The sequence below is a fragment of the Opisthocomus hoazin genome, chromosome 4 (genome assembly GCF_030867145.1).
Source record: "Opisthocomus hoazin isolate bOpiHoa1 chromosome 4, bOpiHoa1.hap1, whole genome shotgun sequence".
NCBI lineage: Eukaryota > Metazoa > Chordata > Aves > Opisthocomiformes > Opisthocomidae > Opisthocomus > Opisthocomus hoazin.
Window position 1 is genome coordinate 3,768,229 of NC_134417.1, and position 21,335 is coordinate 3,789,563.

Consider the following 21,335-nt stretch of genomic DNA (forward strand, 5'->3'; position numbering starts at 1 on the left):
CCATTCTGCTTTCTCCTCCCTGTTTCCCCCCTCTAAAGAAGCTCTATACAGCTCAACAGGGCTTAGAGCATGAATAGCACATGATCTAGGGAGGCAGGAAATTTTCAGTCTTTTCCATAGAAAAGAACAATAAATAGCATTCCTCGGCATGCATTTTTCAGGCACTTCAAAGGCGAGTTCAATGTGCAGTGACATTTCCCCAGCAGTGCCAAAACCCACCCGCTGCAAGGGGGACAGCCAGTGTGTTAGCATTTCCCTGGAGCCTGACCCCCAGGGCTGCAGACCGAACACAGGGCCCAGCTAGGGGAAGGGGGAGGATGGAGAAATCACTGGGCAGCTCCTTTACTGAGGAGGTCTGTGGCAGGCAGGTGGCAACTCACAGCAGCATCAAAAGAGAGCTAACCTCGATGCCAAAGCACTGTGTTCTCACAGTGCCAAGCTGGGGAATTCCAGTGCCTGGAGAAATCTAGGGAAATCTTTCCCCTGCAGTTCAGTTGATCTTTGCTGAAATCCTGGTAGCCCTTTCACTCTGCTTGTGTCATGTTCATCACACCAACAAGTCATTCAGAAGCTTGGAAGCACTATGGTTTAGAGGCCTGGTTGCTTCAGCCCTTACCGGGACTGGGGTGATGCCTAGCAGACTGAGAAGTGCCTCGCTGTGAGCAGCTGTGTAAGTGTCAGGGCTTTGTTCATTCGGGTTTCTTCAAAGAACAGGAATTGATTGTGTTGATCCTCTCTTCCCAGCATGGATCTGCTTTGCTTCACCATCAGAAAACCAACAGAGCCACATCAGCACTCTGCACGTCAGTGACTTCAGTGGTGCCACCCCAGTATTTTTAGCTGCACATGTGCAGTTCTGTGCTGCTGCGATGCAACAGACTCAAGACTAATCCTTAGGCACATGTAAGGGGGACAAGAAGATGCTGCCTCACCAAAGGAAAGCAAGGTCGAGACCTCATCAGTGTCAATGCAGGATTTCATTTCAAGCTGCATGCCCTTGAGGATGTTTGAAATACCCAGCTCTGGGAGTCAAGTGATTATGTGTGATGCTTAGCTTTTTAAAACGTTGCTAACTCTGTGAAAGAAAAGTGAAACTGTGACGCAGGCCTCTCCTAGCGGGTCAAAGTCCATGAGAGAATTAAAAACAATGATCATTTAAAAGAAAAGGACGTAAAGAGAGGAGGGAAAGTAAGAGTCTCAATATTTTAGCCCATGTGATTTTTTGGCACCTGAGTAATGATTTTTTAACACATTGGGCTGGCTCTATGCCAGATCATTTACCTCATCACTGTCTGAATCCTCCGACTGCACTCCAGGGCCAGTGTCTCCTTCTGACGTGTCTCCATGAACTTCTGGGCATGTTTCAGCAGTGACTTGCTGGGTGGGAACAGGCCAGTGCAGAGCCAAAGGAGCTGCCAGCCCTTGGTCACGCTGTACCTGTGAACACAAAGCCAAGGTCTCTGCTACAGCCACATATGATTCTTTGTTTGACCACACAACAGCCACAGGGAAGAGAAACACGCTCCCGTCACGCTATGTTGTGCCACTCCGCAGAGAGCTGCAAATCAACAGAGCCTTCACAAAGGATCTGGCAGCCGTTTTCTGTGCAACAACCACAGCCCGTATGCGAAGGTAATGCTAAATCCTGGCTGATAAATATTCATGACAGTTGCAAATCTCATGAATAAATATAAGCTCCAGTTTAACAGCCATCTTGGCAGCAGTCGCCCTGGTGCCATCCCCTTGCAAAGCCACTGTCAGTTTGCTGTTCAAGCTCATGCGTATTTGGATTGTGCTTTATCAGCTGTTTGTATTCACCTGCCCTTTGTGCTAACCAACTTTGCTCAGGGCACGAGCACTTTGCATGCGGCTGTTTCCCTTACGCATGCTCCTGCTCTGAAAAAAGAGCATGTGGATGGCATTGTGTAATGAGGTAGTCACAGTTCTTAAACACTCCAGATGAAGTCTGCACAATTTTCAGGCAGAAAGCCAGTTCTTCCAGCCTCTGGACCTCTGAAATCTGCCACTCGAAGCTCTTCTGGCATCTCACCCTCACCTGTAAGAAAGGCTCTGCAGCTGGGAGGTGGTCAGTCATTCTACCTCCAAAGCCAGGAGCAGAACACGTTTCAGCTGTGTCCCAGCGATTGCTCCGAAACACTGAATGGTGTGAAGTGGTTTTGGCTGGGAGAGTCACCAGGTCTGCCTCTGAATGGGCACCAGGCCCTGCTGAACAAAGAGGTCATGGCTTCTTTATTCCCATTTACTTTTCTGATTTTGCAGATGAAGACACACTATTTTAATCCCATTTATACTCTATAGATCAGTGGTGTTTGTGTCTATATGAGAGCAGGACATGGTCCACAGCACAGTAGCCTGGGAAGGATGAAAGATTTGTTGCTCTGGCTGTTCTAATGAAAATATATGGAAATAGCCACCTTTCAGGCATTGTTTTTTCCACATCAGTGATCCCTCTCAAAACAGTGGATGGCCCACAGGACTAAATTGGTAGAGTACACCAGGCATGGCACTGGCACCATGGTTACAGACTATGTGTTAAATAGCCTGTAAGATTTACTGCATGCAAGCAAATTTACCATTTAATACACATGGTAAAAGCTCCATTAAGTTTAATATCTGTGGAACAGTAAGACAGAAAATAAACAAACAGAAGCTCCTTCCCTATCTTTTGCAGTGATGCAATGCAGCTAGAAACAGACAAACCATTTTGTTAATAATTAGTATTATTTTAAGCTTATTTTTGCAATTCGGTTCCCCTGGAAGTAGGTCAAATTATCATTTTATGAGCAGAGAAGAAAACACCAGCCTGTTTCAGAGACTTCGACATGGGCAGGGGCCCGTGTAACCAATCTGTTCTGCAAGGCAGTTGTGTAACCCAATTAATATAACTACTCCAAAGTATTCACTGGTGGTAAGAGATCTAGTGTGAACTATGTGCTTATAGGAGGGAAATACTGTTACTAGGAAATTTAAAACAAATGGAGGGCTGGCAGCACAGCCACTGACAGCATGCAAGAACTCTGTGCGGTGCCGTATTTTCTCCACACACTGCCTTGGGAGCAAGAGGGCTGCAGTAATACCTTGCCCACCTCCCGCCATGCTGCACAGAGGCGAGCACTGAATGCCGATGGGAGCAAAGCAGCAGCTCAGGGGAGACGGGTAACGATCCCACTCTGTGACCTGTCACTGCCAGTCAGCAGTCCCGAGTGCTCGGCAAAGCTGAGCCCACAGCGCTGCCTGGAAAAAGGGGGAAGGGAAGGTGTCACTCCAGGCTTTGGCCACCCTTCCCCTCTGCTCCCACCCCATCACAAGTGCAGCAGGGGCTCCTGCTCACCACCTGCATTGGAGCCCTGGCTCTGCAGAAGCAGGGTATTTGCACCCAGGTGAGTACCTGTTTCTGTTCTCAGTCAGTTGCTTCATAATCTGGCAGTAAATCTCATCCCGCAGGACCTCCTCCTGGATGGCTGCTACAAATATCTGGTCGGTGACTTCCGTGGAGGAGTGTGCCTGTTTTGAGGGATAGTCTCCCATGAATTTCATGATGGGTGAATGTGCTGTTAAGGACAAAAGCAGGCCTATTTTGGAAGGTAAATGGGAAGTCTCACCTGGGTCATAACATGTTAGTGACTCTGATGTCTAAGTGGCAAATACTGGGAGGAGGGTGTGGAACATGCTCCCTGCCTGTCCCCTACCCCTTTTCCCTGTGCAGCAGTCATTGCTTGGCTGTGATTTGTACTGTTGTAGCTGCTTGCTCTGGGCATATGCAGTAAATCTCACTCAGTCCTAAAGCCACAATCTGGGTTGAGTGAGCCATCAGGCACAGGGAGCACTGGCAGGGAAAAGGAACCTTCCCTCTGTAGACAAGGCAGTGTTGATACCCCCACCTTGATGTAAATGTATCCGCTGTAATGTGGATGTGGTATTATCTTAATGGAGGTCAGTTTAGTGGAGGTACCTAGCTCCTCCTTCCCCTGAATGTTCCCAGGTCCCAAAGAGAAGAGTGAAAGGATATCAATGAAGGCCTGACAGGCCAAATCCCGAAGATCAGGGTCTGTGCACGCTGTCTTCAGCAAGGGCTGTTTCAAGGGCTCCTTAGAGTGTGCCCACAGTTGACTCCGCCCACGGGATTTCTGGAGAACAGCTTTGCTGATGGATTCCTTATCAGGAGTCCTGAATGAAGACAAGTGCAGGCAATACAAAATTACTGGATCAGTAGTGCTATGAACATAGGAGGTCATTATCACAAAGACTTGTCTCTAGGCAGGTACTTTCCCAAGACAGTGATCTCATATATCCTTTGATTATGCAGGTCAATGAGAACAGGAAAATGTAGTTTCTTGTAGATCCAGAAGGGAGAAGGCTTGCAAAAAGAAGAGAAGTTTCAGGAGACTAATTTTTCTGTTAGTCTCCGAGGCTGGAGATGCTGTGTACCCTCACTAGCTGCTAAGTGCTGTAGAAGGGGTGAGAAGTAAGAACAGGGCCTGAGGGAAAGAAAGAAGTCCAGCTAGGGTTCTTCTACTCTTCCCTTTGCATTTCTGCAGACAAAAGATACAAGCAGGCCATGTGCCAGGATCTGCACATCCAAAGTCACACTTAATTACAGGGAACAACGAGAAGAAACCCAATCAGAAGTGGGAGGTGCTGCTACATCCTAGGCTTTAAGGATCACTGAAGATCAACAAGAACTTCCCTTAGGGTGCACACTACACAGAGAGCTTCACCTAAAGTGTTCGTAGGAGAACTCCTCCAGGGTGTAAGGCTTCACTTTGAGATCTTCTTCATCAGGTTCATCTGTGTAGGAGTTCAGTGAAGCTGTCCTCCTCTGGTCTGGAGACATCATCAGCAAACTCTGGAATGACACAGCCACGTAGAGATGTCATAAGGACACAGATGCCTTCACAGATTGTTAGGTGTTACTCAGCATATGTGGGCAGATGGTGTATACTTAACTTTAGCACTCTGTGCTGCAGGAGACCTTCTGTCCCCTAAGCAGCATCTTCACAGACTCAAAAAAGACTTGAGAATAGTCAAGGAATTAATTTCCATAGATCCAACAGTAGTGGCCATCAGAATGTATGTGATTATCCAAAGAACAACACTTGTTAAAAATGCACCTGCTCATCACTAGTGTATTTTCCCCCCACTTTTTCAGCTTTTTACTTGTTAGTACCATATCTAATATACTGAGTCTCCAAAACTGAGGATAAAATTGTTAGCAAACACAGTGGTCAATGGGAAACCTTGACTTCCTCAGAGAGCATACTCTTTTAAAGTAACCTGCTGCACTTAGACCTTCCCTTGAGACGTACTGTATGATCACCAGAGAAGCCCAGTGTGAATGCAGGAAAATTCAACTGCACCTCCATTTCCATTAATTGCTTCCAATTCCAGGCACTGAAACCCCTAACAGTGAACAGAATTTTTTTGCAAGTCGTTGCTTTTGTGCAACTGCAGTCTTCTCCTTAGAGTTTGGACTAGGTTTAGTTTTGTTTTCAGACAGGACAGAATGAAATGCTTTGCTTCAACAGGAGGTATGGAACTTGTCTGACTTTGGAGAAACAATTAAGTTCCAGTAATAAATTTAATCATATTTAACACTGTTATTATAATTTATCTTCCAGTCTCTTCAAAGAGAGTGCTCAGCTTTTCTTACCAGCACTTGACTAGAGGGTTTTGTGAGAGAAGGAATGATGTAGATCTCTTCCAAAAATACATTCCCTGTTTTGCCTGTCCTTTCATTCTGGGCACAGATCCAGCCAGAGTTTGCATCCAGCCTTTTGTCTTCAGTGAAGATTAGCAAGTCTCCCTTCTTGAAGGAGAGGATGGCAGGGTCATCTGGAAGACAGAATAAGGGAGTACTGTTCAGGCTTGACAGTCCAAGAAAATGCAAAGGGATTGCAATGTGAAAGACAAGAGAATTGTATTTTGAAGGCCTGAATTCAATTAGCAACAGAAAGCGATTTGTGTAAATATGGCTAATTATCCACCAGTACTTCAAAGAAATCACTTAAATTTCCTCTGACACTCTCATTTTGATCCAATGACGGCAACAGCAAAAATCCATTTGATTCAAATGGATGCTGACTGCATGTCTAGAACTGGCAGCAAATCATGGAAAGAAGCTCAGTAGTTGTAAGCAGGTGAAGTTAATGTTTACATTTTAATTCCGTCTTGTCTGTTCCAGCCAACAGAAAATTCTAGTTTACCAGTTTACCACCTCTGTGAAATTTTTCTGGAAAGTATTTCCAGGGAGCCCAGATCCAGCTTCCTACTATAAGCAGGCTGAGTTGTTAGACACTGTACTATCTAAATAAAATATGCAAAGAAGTAGAAGGGGGAAGGAAAGGTGATTTGTATGCAAAGGCATTGAATCACATTGCCTTCTGCTCTGTATTGCTGTGCTGATCGCTGTGCTGATCACTGTGCATCCCTCCTTGAGCAAATCAACTCTTGCTGAAGTTCTCCCTCTTCTCTTTGAGATCTTTCAAACAAGTGCTGTAGGTTCTCTCAAGAGTTCTTCCCCACCCTGTAGAATAGTTGTAAGGCTTACCTTGAGATTTTTTCTCATGCATTGCCATGGCAAATCGTGACCTCTTCTTCAGTCCTTCCAGGAACATGACCACCAGTTCAGCAATGACAACGCTGTTTACGGATGTCAGGACAAACTCCTCGGCACGAAGTGTGATGAGAGTGCAACTCTGTCCAAATGACTTCACTGCCCTAGGTATTATTGAACAGTTTGTTACCAGAGCATCTGAGAAACTTCTGGACCCATCTGCAATCACAGCCCAGGCACCTACATCTCCTTGCAGACAGCTCCCTTACAGTCAGTACTGGTAATTCTTAATTTGCCTTTTCATGAGTTGTTAGGTGTGAAGGTCCAAGGGGGTTCAGGCTCACTCTGGACTCCACTGTGTTTTGTACAAAAGTGCTTCGTTATAGACAAAAGAACACCCTTCCTTTGGAGAAACTGGGCAACTAATTATATCTGTGACAAACCTCCTGTGACATTTGGGCCATTCTTGTCTTGATGCATGTCTGTGCTTCCTTACACCTTTCTCACTGAGCAGGATCATCTTTCCTTCCACCAGCTGGGAAGATTCAGCCATTTCAGTATTTCCTTTACAGCCTGCTCAGACCTTGTCCCGTTCTGTTTCCCAGACGTAGGCTAAACCACCTTTCTAGACTCAAATCATATCACCTAGGAGGACAGCAGAGAAAGTACCACTCCTCCTTACATGGAAGACACTTTCTGAGTATGGGCAGAGATGCCTTCTTCAGATCTTGTCTTTCTGAGGCACTCACCTGTTGGTGTGGATGCCAGTTATCTCTGGGAAGGTCAGCTCAAGGAGACGCTTTTCTGACTCATCCAAGAAGCAGATACCTTTCCAATTTACGGCAACGATAAAGTGGGTCTTGGGTAGGCTAGGACCTGAAAATGCAGAAAAAAACCTCCTTATCCATGCTATACAAGTCCTTCTCTATTGATCTTATATCTGTCCTCTACTCTCAGGCTCTAGGTATTACCTGAAAACTTTGTGACTTCAAAGAATCGGGAAAAAAGCAAAGGCCACTGAAAGCGAGCAAAATCTACAAGTTGTTCCTTCACAGTCTGACGGGAGACACGGTCCTGTGTGTATGGGGCCTGCAATATAAAAAGATACCCAAGGTTTTCTCAGTAAAATCTGTTTTGCATGACCTGCAGACAGTAAAGAGCAGGCCTGATCCCAGAGGTTCCCAACAGCCCTTTGTGTCACTGATGTCAAGGGTACCTGGAGAAAGTCAAATCAGGAACAGCCTCCAAGGGCCCAAGCCATATGCAGCTGAGGCTGCCTACAGGCACTTGGATTCCAAATTTCCCTCAAATCCCCACCGACTGATTTGTTCGGAGTCTAACACACTTTGGGTGCCATGGAAGTAATTCAGGTAATCCATTTCCAGATCAAAACCAATATTCTATTCTGTCCTTATTCAATTGTCAGATGGGAGATAGAGGGCCTTACAAGATACTCTTTTCAGAGATTTAAACACACTTTTTTCATTCTGCCCCCCCCTGTTGAGCCCTATATGGGAGAGTGAGTGGAAAGGTTCTGCGCTCCCCCAGCCCTGATTAACTATTTGTGGTATACAAACTAAGATGTTTATCCTTCTTCCCCCAACACACTATTCATAAATGGAAATCGTGAAAGAAGCAGGAGATGGTGCTCAGGAGTGGTTACCTCTTACCTTAGCATGTGCGTAGGTTATAAGGCTCACCCACTTTTCCACAGCCTTGGACTTCAGCTGTTTCACTGGGATACAGTCTTGGAGCACCTTCTGTACAAGTTCATTGTGGATGGAATCTCCAAACTGGATGTAACAATATTTCGCACCTATCTCCACCAAATCCTCCTCCTGAAAAAAATAATCCATTAAAAGAGGCCTAGAAAGATGTCACAAAGTCCAGATAGCCTCATTCAACCTTGAAGCCAATTTAGGAATGGAGTTTTCTCCATTTTTGTCTGGATAACTCTTCACAGTCATCCAGCATAAGGAGCGATGAACTTCACACAATCATAATACCAAAGAGATTATTAACAAAGATATTTTAGAAAGACACAAATTGCCCCTTTGGACATGCCTCCAGCTGCTACATGAACTGAGAGTTGCAGGAAAAAAAAAGTATTAATTACAGCTGCCAGTGTGACAGCTGGCACAATCACCTGGACAGGAATTGTTCATTATGAAGGGAAGGGTTGTCACAGCCACTAGAAAAACTTCATTCATCTTCCTGCTTTTTAATGTGGGAAATGTTAATATAGTTTTGTCTCTTTAGGAGGATGAATAAGGAGACCCACCTTCTCACAACGGTACTCTCCAAACCGGATGCCACGAATGACTTGGTGGTAAATGAGATCAGTGCTGACAGGGTCCTCCTGGGAGTTGTGCCAGGGGGTGAAGATTTCCTTCCGGAAGTAGAGCCGCCAAGGCGCATTGCGCTCGTGTGTGCCCCGCTCCTTCACTAGCTGTTCAGACTGAGAGATGGCGTCAAGGACATGATCTCGTCCCCCACCCAGTGACCAGACCTAGAACAAGGGGACACTGCATTTACTGGCATGCCTGCTTTGGATCTGAGTGAAGGACAACAAACCCAAAGCTCCTGGTCTTCTGACAGCAAGAAAAACTCCAAAAAGGTAAGCAGATGGGTGTGCAAGTTGTACTTTGGTAAATGTGCGTATTTTTATGTGCAGGGATGGTATTGGAAAAAGAAGTTGGAAGTTAAGACAAAGCAGCTGTGGTTTGCAATCTTCTATTTGTCTCCTTGTACTTTGCTTATGCCCTGTATATCGCCTTAAGTGCATGTGCAAGCGTTGCTGTAATCTAAACAAAAATGCCATCTCTGAATTAATTACTTTGCTATTGATGCCTAACTCTGAGCACCAAGAAGTCACCCTGCTGTGTATGTCTGTTTTACAGCATTAGTGTAAAAAAAAAAAGCAAAGGGAAGGAGAGGCTGAAACACCAGCATGTGAGCTAACAGCAGCAGTCCTGGCAAGGACCTTGGCTTTCAATGCCACAGGATAGGGGCTGCATCAGCAGCACTGTAACACAGAACGAGAAAGTAATGTGCAGCAAAGCAGGTGGGAAACATATCTTTGAGCAGAGATCCCTAGCGTGTGAGACCTGCTAGCTTCAGCCTGCTCCAGCAGTTCTGCAGTGCTGCGTGCACGACGAGCAGGTGGGATCCCAGAACTTGGGGTGCTGCACTGTCCATGCATGGGAGCAGGGACACTAGTCAATTATGTGGCCTGGCAAAGAAAACCTTACAGGCCTGCAGCAGGGACTGCAAAGTGGATAGCAGAATAGGATTATCAGGTCCTGAGATTCAGCTGGGATTCAGAACTGGTTTGGTTTGAGTGTAGGACTGGGATGTGGATGCTTCCAGAAATCAGAGGGAGTCCTCAGTGAGGCTGGGTGGACAGCAGCAGCTCCACGGAAAGAGAAGGGAGCTTTCATTTGGTTTTGCTACACTTTACCTTATCAAACACAGCAATGTAGAGCGAAAAACCAAACACATCCTTCAGTTTGGTTTTATCTGCTATGAACTGACAGATCTCTTTGGCAATGGAAGCAGAGTCTGCAGGGACAGTGATGCTTTGGCCGTTCATCAGGGTGACATTAAACATAATGGGTTTCTTCTGCTTTGTTGCCTGTAAGTCAGAGTTAACAGAGAGAAACAAATTATAGGCAAACCTTACTTTTCTGTGAAGAATGAAAAAGGCCTTTAGATTTAAGAGTTCCACACACTGTATACCCTAGTCAACAGTCTTGAAGTGATGCTCCAATGCCCACACAGTTTCTTCAATGCGTGGTGAGTCTTAAATACAAATTACATCCCTGGAGAAGCACTGGACTCAAGTTCTCTCCTCCCCACAGCTCAGGGGAGCCGATTATCACATGATAGTGTGGACTGATAGAGTTTTCCTGAGTCTTATTTGGCCTGATGACTTTTGGGTACAGCCTTACATGCATCAGTGGAGAGAAGGCCTGCAGCAAGTACTTTGCCCAGGGAGATGTGTGTTAGGCAATAGGGTCACTCAGAAGGAATTGATCTGAGGCCTCCACTTGAAGGGAGAGGGGGTGTGTGTGTGACTTCTAATTACTAGGGTGACATTTAAAGGAAATGGGAGGGCGATATAGCCCTATCATACACACTTCCTCCCTCCACTTTAAAAGCATAAGCCCTGCTCAGTTCTTTTCACAAATGATGGTAAGAGCTTTGCTCAGGAGGTGGTTCTGGCCTGTGGCTCCTGAGTGGATGGAGGCATCCCCCTGCAAATCCTGTGTTGCAGCTTTTAACATACATCCTCCACTGGATTTAGGTTAGCTGAATAGCCAGAAGAGGTGTATCTAAGCAGCTGCCCAGACCAAGGCAGCTTGGACTTAGGAAGATCTGTTAGCACAGGTTAGTAAACACAATCCAGTATAAAATGACACAGATCAATATAATTGAGTAAAAAGGGAGTTGCTACCTGAAGTTCCAGCCAGCTCGGAGGTTCAGTCCGTGCTCCATTGACATAGGTACGTCTCAGACGTTCAGCACAATACGGTGCATAGCCTGTGGGCCCATGGTGGATGAAATTCAACAGGTACTATGTGCACAGAGCATAAGAAAGAGTTAGGAAACACTAATCCTCATAAAACATTAGAAATCTTCTGCAGCTGATAAACTACAGTGATCAATTGGCTCACAGTTCAACAGAAAGTATTAAAATTTAGGATGGAACTAGTGTTTTGAAAGAGGAGGTTTGAGACACCAAATTTTCCCTCATTCTGCAGAGCTTTTAGCCTAAAGAGGAAGACTTGTGTCAGTCTATTCACCATGTTTAACTACACGATAAATAGTAGATGGTGGAGACTTTATTCTTGTGATTAGGTTAGAGCAAGGGTTGTGTTTCAAACTGAAGAGCTTGAAGTCTTGTGACATTCTGTATGAACAAAAGTTCTGGGAAGAGGGCTAACTGCAGGTTAGGACTGATGATGCTGATTACTTCTAGTTTTACTAAGTTCTCTGGCAATATCAATAGTTGAAGTCCATGATTAAGATTGGACATCGGACGAGAAGGACTGGATAAACTGAGCTTTTGGAGTTTGTATGGTTCATACCTTGGATGACATGGTGTAAGCATGGACTTGTATTTATGTACTTGTATTTAGTGCAAGTGTGTGTCAGTCACCTGGTTATTTTAATGATTAAGAATATTCCTAGAGATAGGGTATGGTCGCATCTTTCACGTATTCTGCATGGTTCACAGTCTTTGGATGAAGACCTGAGTCAAAATATGTCTATGGCTTGTGTCTGGGTTTTTTTCCCAAGTTTTTCCATTTAGCAGCATTTATAATTAGATTAATCAATAAAGCAAGGCTGAAGAGTCAGGCACATCTACAGATTCTGTTTGCCTCTAAGATCTAGGAGGAAGGCTGATGTCAAGTTGGAACCACAGGTTGTTGAGGTTTTTTTTCCTGTGTTGACTGAAGTGGATTTATCATCCATTTAAATCTGGAAATTAATGAATGATGAATGGTGAAAAACTTCAGATCTCTACTGGATTATATAGGGCTTGGAGATGTAGTGTAAGAACTGGTAAAATATAGGGGCTGACTTTATACTGGCCTCCTGGGTGTATTTAATCGCTAGGACTGCAACTGGAGACACCTTTTAAATATTGGAAAGGGAGAACTGGAGAGGTTTAAATTGCCAGATTCTGTGCAGATCACAGATCTAAAGTGAGAGCTGTGATCAACAACGGAATCCAATTTGTATGAGATGTAATGAAAAGGAATGAAATGTTGGTACAGCAATCATTTATTTAAATTCCCAGATAAGCATATGATGTGAGATAGTTTCTGCTAAAATCACAGCACCAGCTGCTATGGCAGCCAAACAGTTCATGTGGCTCTCTGTATCACAAATCAAAATACACAAGAAACCAGATCAGCTAAAGCATTTAAGCTGCTGTAGGAAAGGTTGGTAGTGTACCTTCACAAACGTGTCTGAAGGAGGAAAGCAACCAAGGCAAAGTGACAGAAGGATCCAGCCTCGAGCATAGCTGCTCCTGTTGCTGTTTTCAGTGAGTTGTTTGCAAATCTGGCAATAAATCTCATCTCTGTAATAAAACATGTGAAAGCATCAGATAATGATTCACTGTCTGAACTGTCTTTGGCTATGTTTCCACTGCAAGCTTGGCATGATTGCAGCACGATGAAGTAGATCTGAGCTAGGTTTAACCCCATTAGCTAGGATAGCACCTGTAACGTACCACAGGAAATAAGTGAGTCATTGACTTTGGCAGGAAAAGGCTCAAGGTATACCTAATGAGCTTCTGAAAATGCAAGTTGCCTGCAGCAAGGATATATGGGAAACAGATGCAAAAATCTGCATACAAACACAACTACTATTTAAAAATCATCTTAAATTTTATGGACTCTTTGAGCACACATTTGGCAAGTCTGATGTGGGAGGAAACAAGGTGGATGAGGGTTTTGTTCCCATATAGGATACATGGTGAAACACAGACTGAGGGAGTAGACACTCAGCCTGTGGCTGTTATGTTACGTTGATTGCAAGCAATTTTTGCCAGCTGAGGATCTGCTTTGGGGAGCATCCTGACTGAAACAAAACAGCTATGTAGAGAGGAATGCAGCCCATGACTGAGCTCAAGGCAGAGCCTGTGCCTATGTGCTTTGTTACAGAAAATTGTTGCATAAGCTAAAATGGGCTAAAACGGAGGAGAGAATTCACGGGGTCAGGTCAGAACAAGCCAGCTTCTGTCTTATCCTCACACCATGCTTGGCCTAAGGTCCAGCCTCACACTGCTTGTGAGCAGGATTTCTTCTTCTAGGGGCTGATATACTTAGCAAGCCAGACCTTCAACCACCTCTGATTTGGGGACATTGCTTGAGGGCTCAACAACAAACTATTGGGAAACTGAGGTTATGAACACCTCTTATATATCTAGAGTACATTTACTCCATATTTCTTACTCTTCTGAGTGTTTCTTGTCTCTTGTACTAGGGCAGTATTCCACCTTCAGGTGTTATTGGGTTACAGCCCTGAGCTCTGCCCCATTGCATATCTGTGGGGTATTCAGAAAGCCATACATGGGGACAGCTGACCTGAACTACAACATGGAGATACCAGAAAAGGCAGTATGGGAGTCATTCTCTGTCCACTCTGATAAAGGTGAACCATCCTCCGAAGAGGTGTGTTACCCACAGTCTCAGTTCTATATGACTAGCTTGGGCTTTCAGTCAGGAATCCCCAGAGATAAATGCAAGACATTTCCAGAATTTGGAAAATGCCCCAGGACTGTGGAAAGGGGATGCAGGATTTCCTTGATGTAATGGGGGCCTGGTCCTAGCAAGTAGGTACAAATTTCCTACCTGATGGCAGGACGTAGAATTGCATTGCCAATAATGAAGTGCACTTTTTCTAGGTTGGACATAGGTCTCTCGGAGATCGAGCTGTCCTCTTGGAAAGCCTCTTCTCCACTTCTCAGCTGGTCTGTCACCTGAAAGAAACCAAGCAGAACCCCAGAGTGCTCTAGAAACCTCCCCTCTTACCAGGCAGCTCTCCCAGAAACGAGAGACATTCTTTCTCTTGTTTTTCTGGCTAAAACGTTTTTCTGCTCAGGAAACAGGCCCTATTTTCCCCCTTCCCTCTCAAGCTAACTCATAAAATGCAGTGTTACAGCACTGTTACTGGCTAGGAGAACTTTCTTGTACTGTCCTGTACAGCCCTAAGCACATGATGGTTCTCAGTTTGCTCAGGTCTTTGGGCAAACTATTCCATAATACCAGCAATTCTCAAGAATAAATTGTTCCCTGTGTTCAGGGTTCACTCTCCAGCATGAAAGGATGGAGTTAATCTGCCAGAGAACAAATGACAGCAGTGCACATAGGGATAGTTTCAACAGAAGAACAGTGCACCAGTTATCCCATATGCAGGGCAGCATTGACCTGGCAGGGGAACAAGTTCCCACCTGGGGGGCTGCTGTCACAGAACATCTGTCAGAAGGTGAGGACAGGGTTCCAGGCAAAAAGACTCAGGGGAAGCAATTTATTTCCACCTCTTACCTTCCCTGTCAATTTGGATGACCGTTTCAGCTTCAGGGAAGAGATCCCCTTGGAAATCTTGTTATTCTTTCTGCTTTCTCTCTACAACACATATTGCCATTATAGGAAATTAGTTTAATGCACAGCAAGAATGATTCATTAAGGAAGGAAAGATGCTCAAATGGAGATGGTTTTGTTTTGTCCCCTTCTGCCAGAAGGAGCTGCAAGTGTCCTGCCAGGACTGACAGGGACCCTTTTGCACTTCTGGCATTTCAAGTACAGTAGCATGAAAGGGTTCCTTTGCTTTTCTCACTCTTGGTAGAACAGCACAGAAGCCAAAGAAAGCAAATGAAAATACAAACATATCCCATTCCTCTCACCATACTTGGGCTGTCGTTCCTGAACTGGACCTGGTTTTTCCTCCCAAGTGTGTCATATATCTGTGTCATCACAGAGCTGCTCTTGGTGGTGGCATTCTTGGCAAACATTGCTGGCTCTGGCAGGTCCCCCATGAACCTCAGGATGATAACCCACACGACTAGAGAAGCCTGTAGTGGCAGAAAACACGGTCAGAAACTGCCAAGAGAACCAATGGCCTCATGCCATTTCTTCCTGTTTAGATGAGAGCATTTTCCTCCTTTACCCAGTCCAAGCTGTTAAAATTCCTGTTGCCTCCCACCATTTACACCAGGAGTTTACTGTCGTGTCAGACAACAGGAAAGCAACATTCATTACACTCTCATGCTAAAGGAAGAGGGTGCAGCTCTAGTGGGAATGTCAGATTTGCTCTGTGATTGCTGAGTCCTCACCATTCCCTTTATCGGCACCTGCAGGTGTGCTGTGGCTGGAGCGAGGCAGAGAAGCCTTGGCCGAACTACATGCTGCATTTACCCACCTGGACAGATGAGCAGTGGGGTGAACTCTTCCAGGAGCCCTCACGCCCAGAGCTAGAAAGCCAGGTCATAGCAAAGTTTTTGCAGCATGGGATCATCCGTTCAGCAAGGCTGCTTATCATCAAGAAAAACTCCCCTCCTCAATCCCTCTACAATCCGACAGGAAAATTGGAGGCCTGGGCCTCCCCCTTCTGTCCTAACCCACAGCCCAGCAACCCTAATAAGAGCAGAGAGATGGGTGGGCTCTGATGCTTCTTCTCTCCAGTCCATTTTTGCCCCCAAAGGGTATCTGGAGAAGTCAAAACAAGCCCCAGAGTTCCCTCTTTAGGCAGACTAAAGGTGACTGGAGATCTTGTGTTGGGCAGGTATCTGTGTGAAGTGCCTGACTGCAAAGTCCCAAAAAAATGGTGATGGTAACTACTGCTTTCATGGAAATGTTTAGGATTATCTGCTTGACTCTAAAGTCTCTGGTTCCCAGGGCTGTGCCAGAGGTGAGGGGACCCAAGGATGAGGGGAGCTGTAGAAGCCAGGGCTGTGGAGGGAGCAGGTTCAACAACAAAAAGCAGCAAGATACCAGAACATTGTCCTTGTCATCATGGTAGAGTAGTGGGTGCCGCAGCTGTCTCCGGATATGTGTATGTGTAGATGACCCCTGGAAATAAGTAGCTGCAAACTTTGGGAAAGTGTACTCTTCCAAGCCATCTGCTTCCTCTTCTAGCTCCACACTCATGGGAACCATGTCCAGGTCCACCTCATCCAGCTTGTTAGGCTTTGTTTCCAAGTCCTGTGCAGAATATGAGGAAGAAGCATATTTTCTTTCCCTGTACTCTGATATTCTCATTTTACGTTCTTTTTTTTCTTTTTTTCTTTCTTTCTTGGCCATAGGCCCTCCAGAATTTGGCCTTCCAGCTAACCCCAAAGTTATTTTCAGCTGCTACCAACAGATCATTGGGACTCAGAGCCTGTCCATCTGAGATGCACCCATTCCATATAACCTTCCTGTCTAGGGCTTGAGCAAGAACATTGCTGATGGAAAAGCCGGGTGCTATCTCATTGCTCACATCTTGCACTAACCCAGACCATTCTACTCTGCCTACCTCTCCCTACCCAATTCCATCCTCCATAGCTGTCAGGACCAGTATATCTCAAATGTTGCTTTTAAGAACATGGGATCTCTTGGCTCATGAACTTCCAGCTTGTTTCAGCTGGAAAATCACCGAGAGCACTGTCAGCAGAACATGTGATTAGTGCCAAAATGCAGAGAATGGCACTATTTGGTGAGGGTCTGCTGTGCCAAAGAAACTAATGTGCAGTAGCTTTTGAAGACACATAATGCCCAAACTGCATGTGACCAAAAACTTTGGGGAACTGACCTCTGAAAGCAGCTCCCAAAGAGACTGTCTGGATGACTAATTTGAGTGATTCTTTCACTGAACAGAATTGACCACCGATGGAATTCCAGCAGAGTCAATGGACTTACAAGAGGGATGAACATGACCCATTATCAGTCTGCAGCTCTGTACCTCAAAACCCAAAGGAGCCTGTCCTTCTTGGCCTCCGATCATAGAAGGTAAAAACCCGAAAATTTTGTCCACCATTTCTTGGTCACTGATAGCATCGTGATTTGTTGGTTTACTGGCAAGAGCATTCCTCCTTTGTCTTGCTTCTGCCTCCTGTCTCTCCAGAGCAGCCAGGTGTTCCTTTAAACATAGAAGCTGGTTAGGTATGACTGGAACATCATTCTGCTAGAATGAATGGGTGCGAGGATGAAACACTATTACAAAGGTGTTGTGGCAGTGAGGTCCAGCTTTGCTAGTGCAGTTTTGGAATGTGAAGTCAAATGTAGCTTGTGCTCGGCAGTCACAGAGACCTAGCACATCAGCAGCAGGGCCTTGCTGCTCTTATAGCTGTCCTTATAGGCTGTTGGCCTATTGGTAACGACATGCAACTTTTCAAGAACTTTATCAACAAGAGATAATACAGGAAAAACACAGCATTCCTAACAGAAGAAAAGCCCACACTATTTAATTGTTAAAAATGTCCTGTGTCTGGTGGCTCTAATACCATTGTGCATGTTTCGCTAGAGTGCCAGCTCACACTGCAAATAGAAATGTGCATGTGTTTGTCTTGCCCTATTTCTAAAGCATTGTTACAATGAGGTTTACAACTATGTCTGCTTGTTATTAAAACATAGCAGTGCTCACATCTCTGAGCAAGTTGGCAGGTGTGAGCTGGGCAAGTCAAAGAACAGAATATTCAGTGTTCCTCCGCCAACAAACCTACCCTTTCTAATCTCAGAGCTTCTTCCTTCGCTTTCACTGGTCCAAGGACTTGGATGAGACGTTTCTCTTCTTCCAAGCACATATTCCTGGCTTCCAGCTTGCACTTGTTCTGTGGACAACAGGACCATTCTGTGACTGTTTGCACACTGCTGAGCTGGCTCCTTTCTGCTGTTAACAAGCTGTCCACACCAGGACTTTATCCCAACAGGGACTCAGTTCTAGATTTGGCATTTTAGGAAATGGGACACAGCCAGAAATCTGCCAACTGGCTTTGTCTTGTTTATATAGCATTAATACAGAAAGGAAATCACAGAAAGGCCTCCCATGTGCTATGGACGCAAGGTAGCAAATACAGGATTTTCTCTGGCAGTGCATACCAAGATACACTGCAGCAGGATTCCCTTCTGAATGGATCCCTAAGTGACATTATCAGGACTTGCTGTAGAAATTGGTCTTCTCATGCAGCAGTGACTGATACGCATGCACATCTTTTCTCCTCCCTTCTGTCAAAAACATTTCAGCTCTGTCAGTGAAGTTTTGACCAGTGATAATGAACACAGAAAGCAAACGTGAACAAGATCAGTCCTCTTAAAACTCTTCTGTCATACTTGACAAGAGCTCAAAATAAAATATCCCAAAATAAATATCCACATCCAGTCCTATGCTATCGCAACACTTGCTGGTCATTAAATCTCTATCAGAACATCACAGAAACAACATGTTCACAAGGTATCTGTGAGCGTACCTCCCTCTTCATCCTCTGGTACATTTGGCGAGCAAACATGCCCCTTGCATATGCCTGTATAACACATACAGCCTTCTTCTGCTCTGCTATCTTTCTACGCATTAGATAGCCACGGCACATGGCTTGAAGCCTGATGATATGAGCCCGGGTTGCTTCATACTGCTTAGCAAGCTGCCGGCTCCGGTAGACGGCCTGCAGTCGCCCGAAACCCAGCATAACCTGTAGCAGGTGGCAAAAAAGAAGTCATTATGGTTCAAAGCCCTGGAGACTGGGAGTAAGCTGGTATGAGTAGAAGATAACAAAATTTAGTAACTGGATAAAGATACTGGAAGGGGCTAGTAAGATAATGCTTGATTTTCTGCCAGTAATAGGCTTGTAAAACTGGATTATATAGAGTTCCTTTGGGCGACCTATTCTAGGGAGTGGCTCCAGCAAGTGACAATGATAGCCTGGGATTATGACAAGGGAAGGAAGAGAGCAGAAATGAAACCAAGTGAATGGGAAAGAAAAGGCACACCCTTGGAGAGACGGGTGTGACGATCCCCAGAGATGCAGCAGAGGAGGATGGGGCAGAGTGCAGGGCAACAGCCTGGCTCTTCAGAGACAAATTGCATCTCTGATGCAAAACAGAAAATGTTTCTGAAACTGGCAGTTTCTCCTCCTGCCCCTTGCGAATGGGATGTATGGGATATATTAACAATAATCCCTGCCACACGAATACACAATATGTGAGTGCCCCCAATAAGCTGTAGCTTTCCTCACCCAGAAAACCCACCATCTATAGAAGATCAGCCAATATTTTTAATAATGTGAGATTGCTATAATGATTTTTCTCATAACTTTTTACAGATTCCCAGTTTTCCTCTTACAGTTGTGGAAGACACTTTGCTCATAGCATGGCGGTGATGCACAAATGCTAGCCTTGGAATCCTGACTAGAAGAAGTGTGGGATCACTCATGTGTCAGGTCGCCAGAGCCAGCTCTGCCAGAGGTTAGTTGGGTTACTGTTTCACCAGAAAGCCGAAATGTCAAAGGTTCAGCAAGCCCTAAGAGGTCTCAGAGCCCTCCTTGGACTTTACACCCTTCTTTACACCCTGCCATCTTGCCTCTCCTCCCTTCAGTTGTGAATATCTTAGTTTGTAATACTCCACTCAGTCTAGCAGGCCACAGTATATAAACACACACACACACACACACACAAATATATGTGTATGTGTGTGTGTGTATGTACATAAATACCTATATATATACATTTATATATACACCTGCATCTTACCATTCTGAAATTCTTCCGGCAGCAGTAGCCTCGCCAGGCTGACTGAATGGCTACAGCAGACTTCCTCTGTTTCAGAAACTGCTTCCTAAGCAGACAGACAGGTGAGGTGACAAACAATAGGTTACTTCTGCTGCTTCTTATGATAATAGTAAAGAATAAGGTGGCATTTTTTTCCTTTGTGAGATGTCTGCAGTGTGATCTCAGCCTTGTCTGCTGCCTGGGAACACTAGAGCCAGGGAAGCTATTGTTAAACTAACCAGCTCAATTATTAGTAGACATCTTGCCAGGGCAAGTTTGAAGCTCAGGGAGGGCTGTTCTTCCTGCTTCTGAGTAGCCCAAGAAAAGTATTATGTTGCAGCTGAAAGATTAGTCTGGTCAGATACTTTTGTGCCATGTGCTTCAAAATTATCCTCACTCACGTGTTTTGGCTGCTTACATGTTCTCCATGCTGATGGAAAGGCCAGAATAGGCTGTTTTGCCTGACCTTTTCTGTAAATAAAGGCCTTACGAGATTTCACCTACGCTCAGCTCATTCTGCAAGTGAAGCAGCACCATGAATCAGTTGCACTCACAAAGTGTTTTCCTATTTGCTTTGCTATCCATTTGCTAGTAGAAAGGATGAGATAAAAGTATTACTAATCCACATTGATACATCTGAGCTGACTTTGCCCTTAATGCTGCAAAAATGCTCATAGCAACTGCAGACCAAATTCACTGCTGTGGTAGGAGAGCTCTGTAAGAACTCAAAAAGCTCTCCCATCTAGCCTGCATAAGTTAACTCCCCCATCCGATGACCACTTGCTCCACAGTGTCCTAACTGCCAGGACTAGGAGCCCATCTGAGCAAGAGGAACTTCCCATGGTAAAACTCCTCACACTGCGGCTGTCAGAAGTGGCACATAGCTCTGATGGTTTAAAAATAAAAGCAAGGTGAGGCTTTTAGGGAGAGGTGATGCTCTGTTAGATAGCAGGCAGAGTCTGAAAAAAAGGGAGAAGTTTTGGGGCATTTGCGTCATGTTTTTTAGTTTTTCCTTCTCTCCTGTCAGGAATATTTCTAAACCAAACCAGGATTCAGTCCTATATCATGGTTCTGGTCGAGGGATATATGATTAATAAGGACAAATCACGATGTAAAGCATTTAATCAGGATAAACATTTACTAGACAGTGATTAAATTTCACTTCTGAAGATATTTCAACCTAGACCAGACAAAATACAAGAATTGTGCATCTTTGGCAAACAGAAGGACTAGTTAGTTTCTGTCTGATTTTTTTCTATGTCTTGTGTCAAAGAAGCATCCCAAAAAAGAGAGTTCTTGTAGCTCTGAGAAGGGCACAGATTCCATGGGGATTTCCTGCTTTCCGGATGCCTACTGTTTACTAGAAATGTTAAGTGGAAATCCTCCTTCCAGCCCTCCTTCTTCATAAAAGCTGCATCTGCCACAAAACTGCATTTTGAAAAGCATCATGAAAATAATGAAACTGAGCCAGGACAAATCTTTGTGCAAAATCTGTGTAGATGCACTGT

General features: G+C 44.9%; 1 protein-coding gene across 1 annotated transcript in view; it reads right to left on the reverse strand.

The window, feature by feature from the left end:
- Positions 1-21,335, reverse strand: part of MYO7B (myosin VIIB) — a 47,780-nt gene that overhangs the window by 9,611 nt on the left and 16,834 nt on the right. Inside the window, exons 19-39 of the mRNA XM_075417605.1 lie at positions 19,810-19,890; positions 18,534-18,752; positions 17,790-17,897; positions 17,030-17,206; positions 16,081-16,290; positions 14,999-15,161; positions 14,635-14,711; positions 13,942-14,069; positions 12,539-12,665; positions 11,031-11,150; positions 10,035-10,208; positions 8,856-9,083; positions 8,245-8,409; positions 7,546-7,663; positions 7,324-7,450; positions 6,569-6,738; positions 5,672-5,853; positions 4,740-4,867; positions 4,031-4,188; positions 3,410-3,563; positions 1,282-1,437 (exon numbers count right to left, since the gene is read on the reverse strand). Of these exons, the coding sequence (XP_075273720.1) occupies positions 1,282-1,437; positions 3,410-3,563; positions 4,031-4,188; positions 4,740-4,867; positions 5,672-5,853; positions 6,569-6,738; positions 7,324-7,450; positions 7,546-7,663; positions 8,245-8,409; positions 8,856-9,083; positions 10,035-10,208; positions 11,031-11,150; positions 12,539-12,665; positions 13,942-14,069; positions 14,635-14,711; positions 14,999-15,161; positions 16,081-16,290; positions 17,030-17,206; positions 17,790-17,897; positions 18,534-18,752; positions 19,810-19,890 (3,170 nt within the window). The remainder of the gene's footprint in view (positions 1-1,281; positions 1,438-3,409; positions 3,564-4,030; positions 4,189-4,739; positions 4,868-5,671; positions 5,854-6,568; positions 6,739-7,323; positions 7,451-7,545; positions 7,664-8,244; positions 8,410-8,855; positions 9,084-10,034; positions 10,209-11,030; positions 11,151-12,538; positions 12,666-13,941; positions 14,070-14,634; positions 14,712-14,998; positions 15,162-16,080; positions 16,291-17,029; positions 17,207-17,789; positions 17,898-18,533; positions 18,753-19,809; positions 19,891-21,335) is intronic.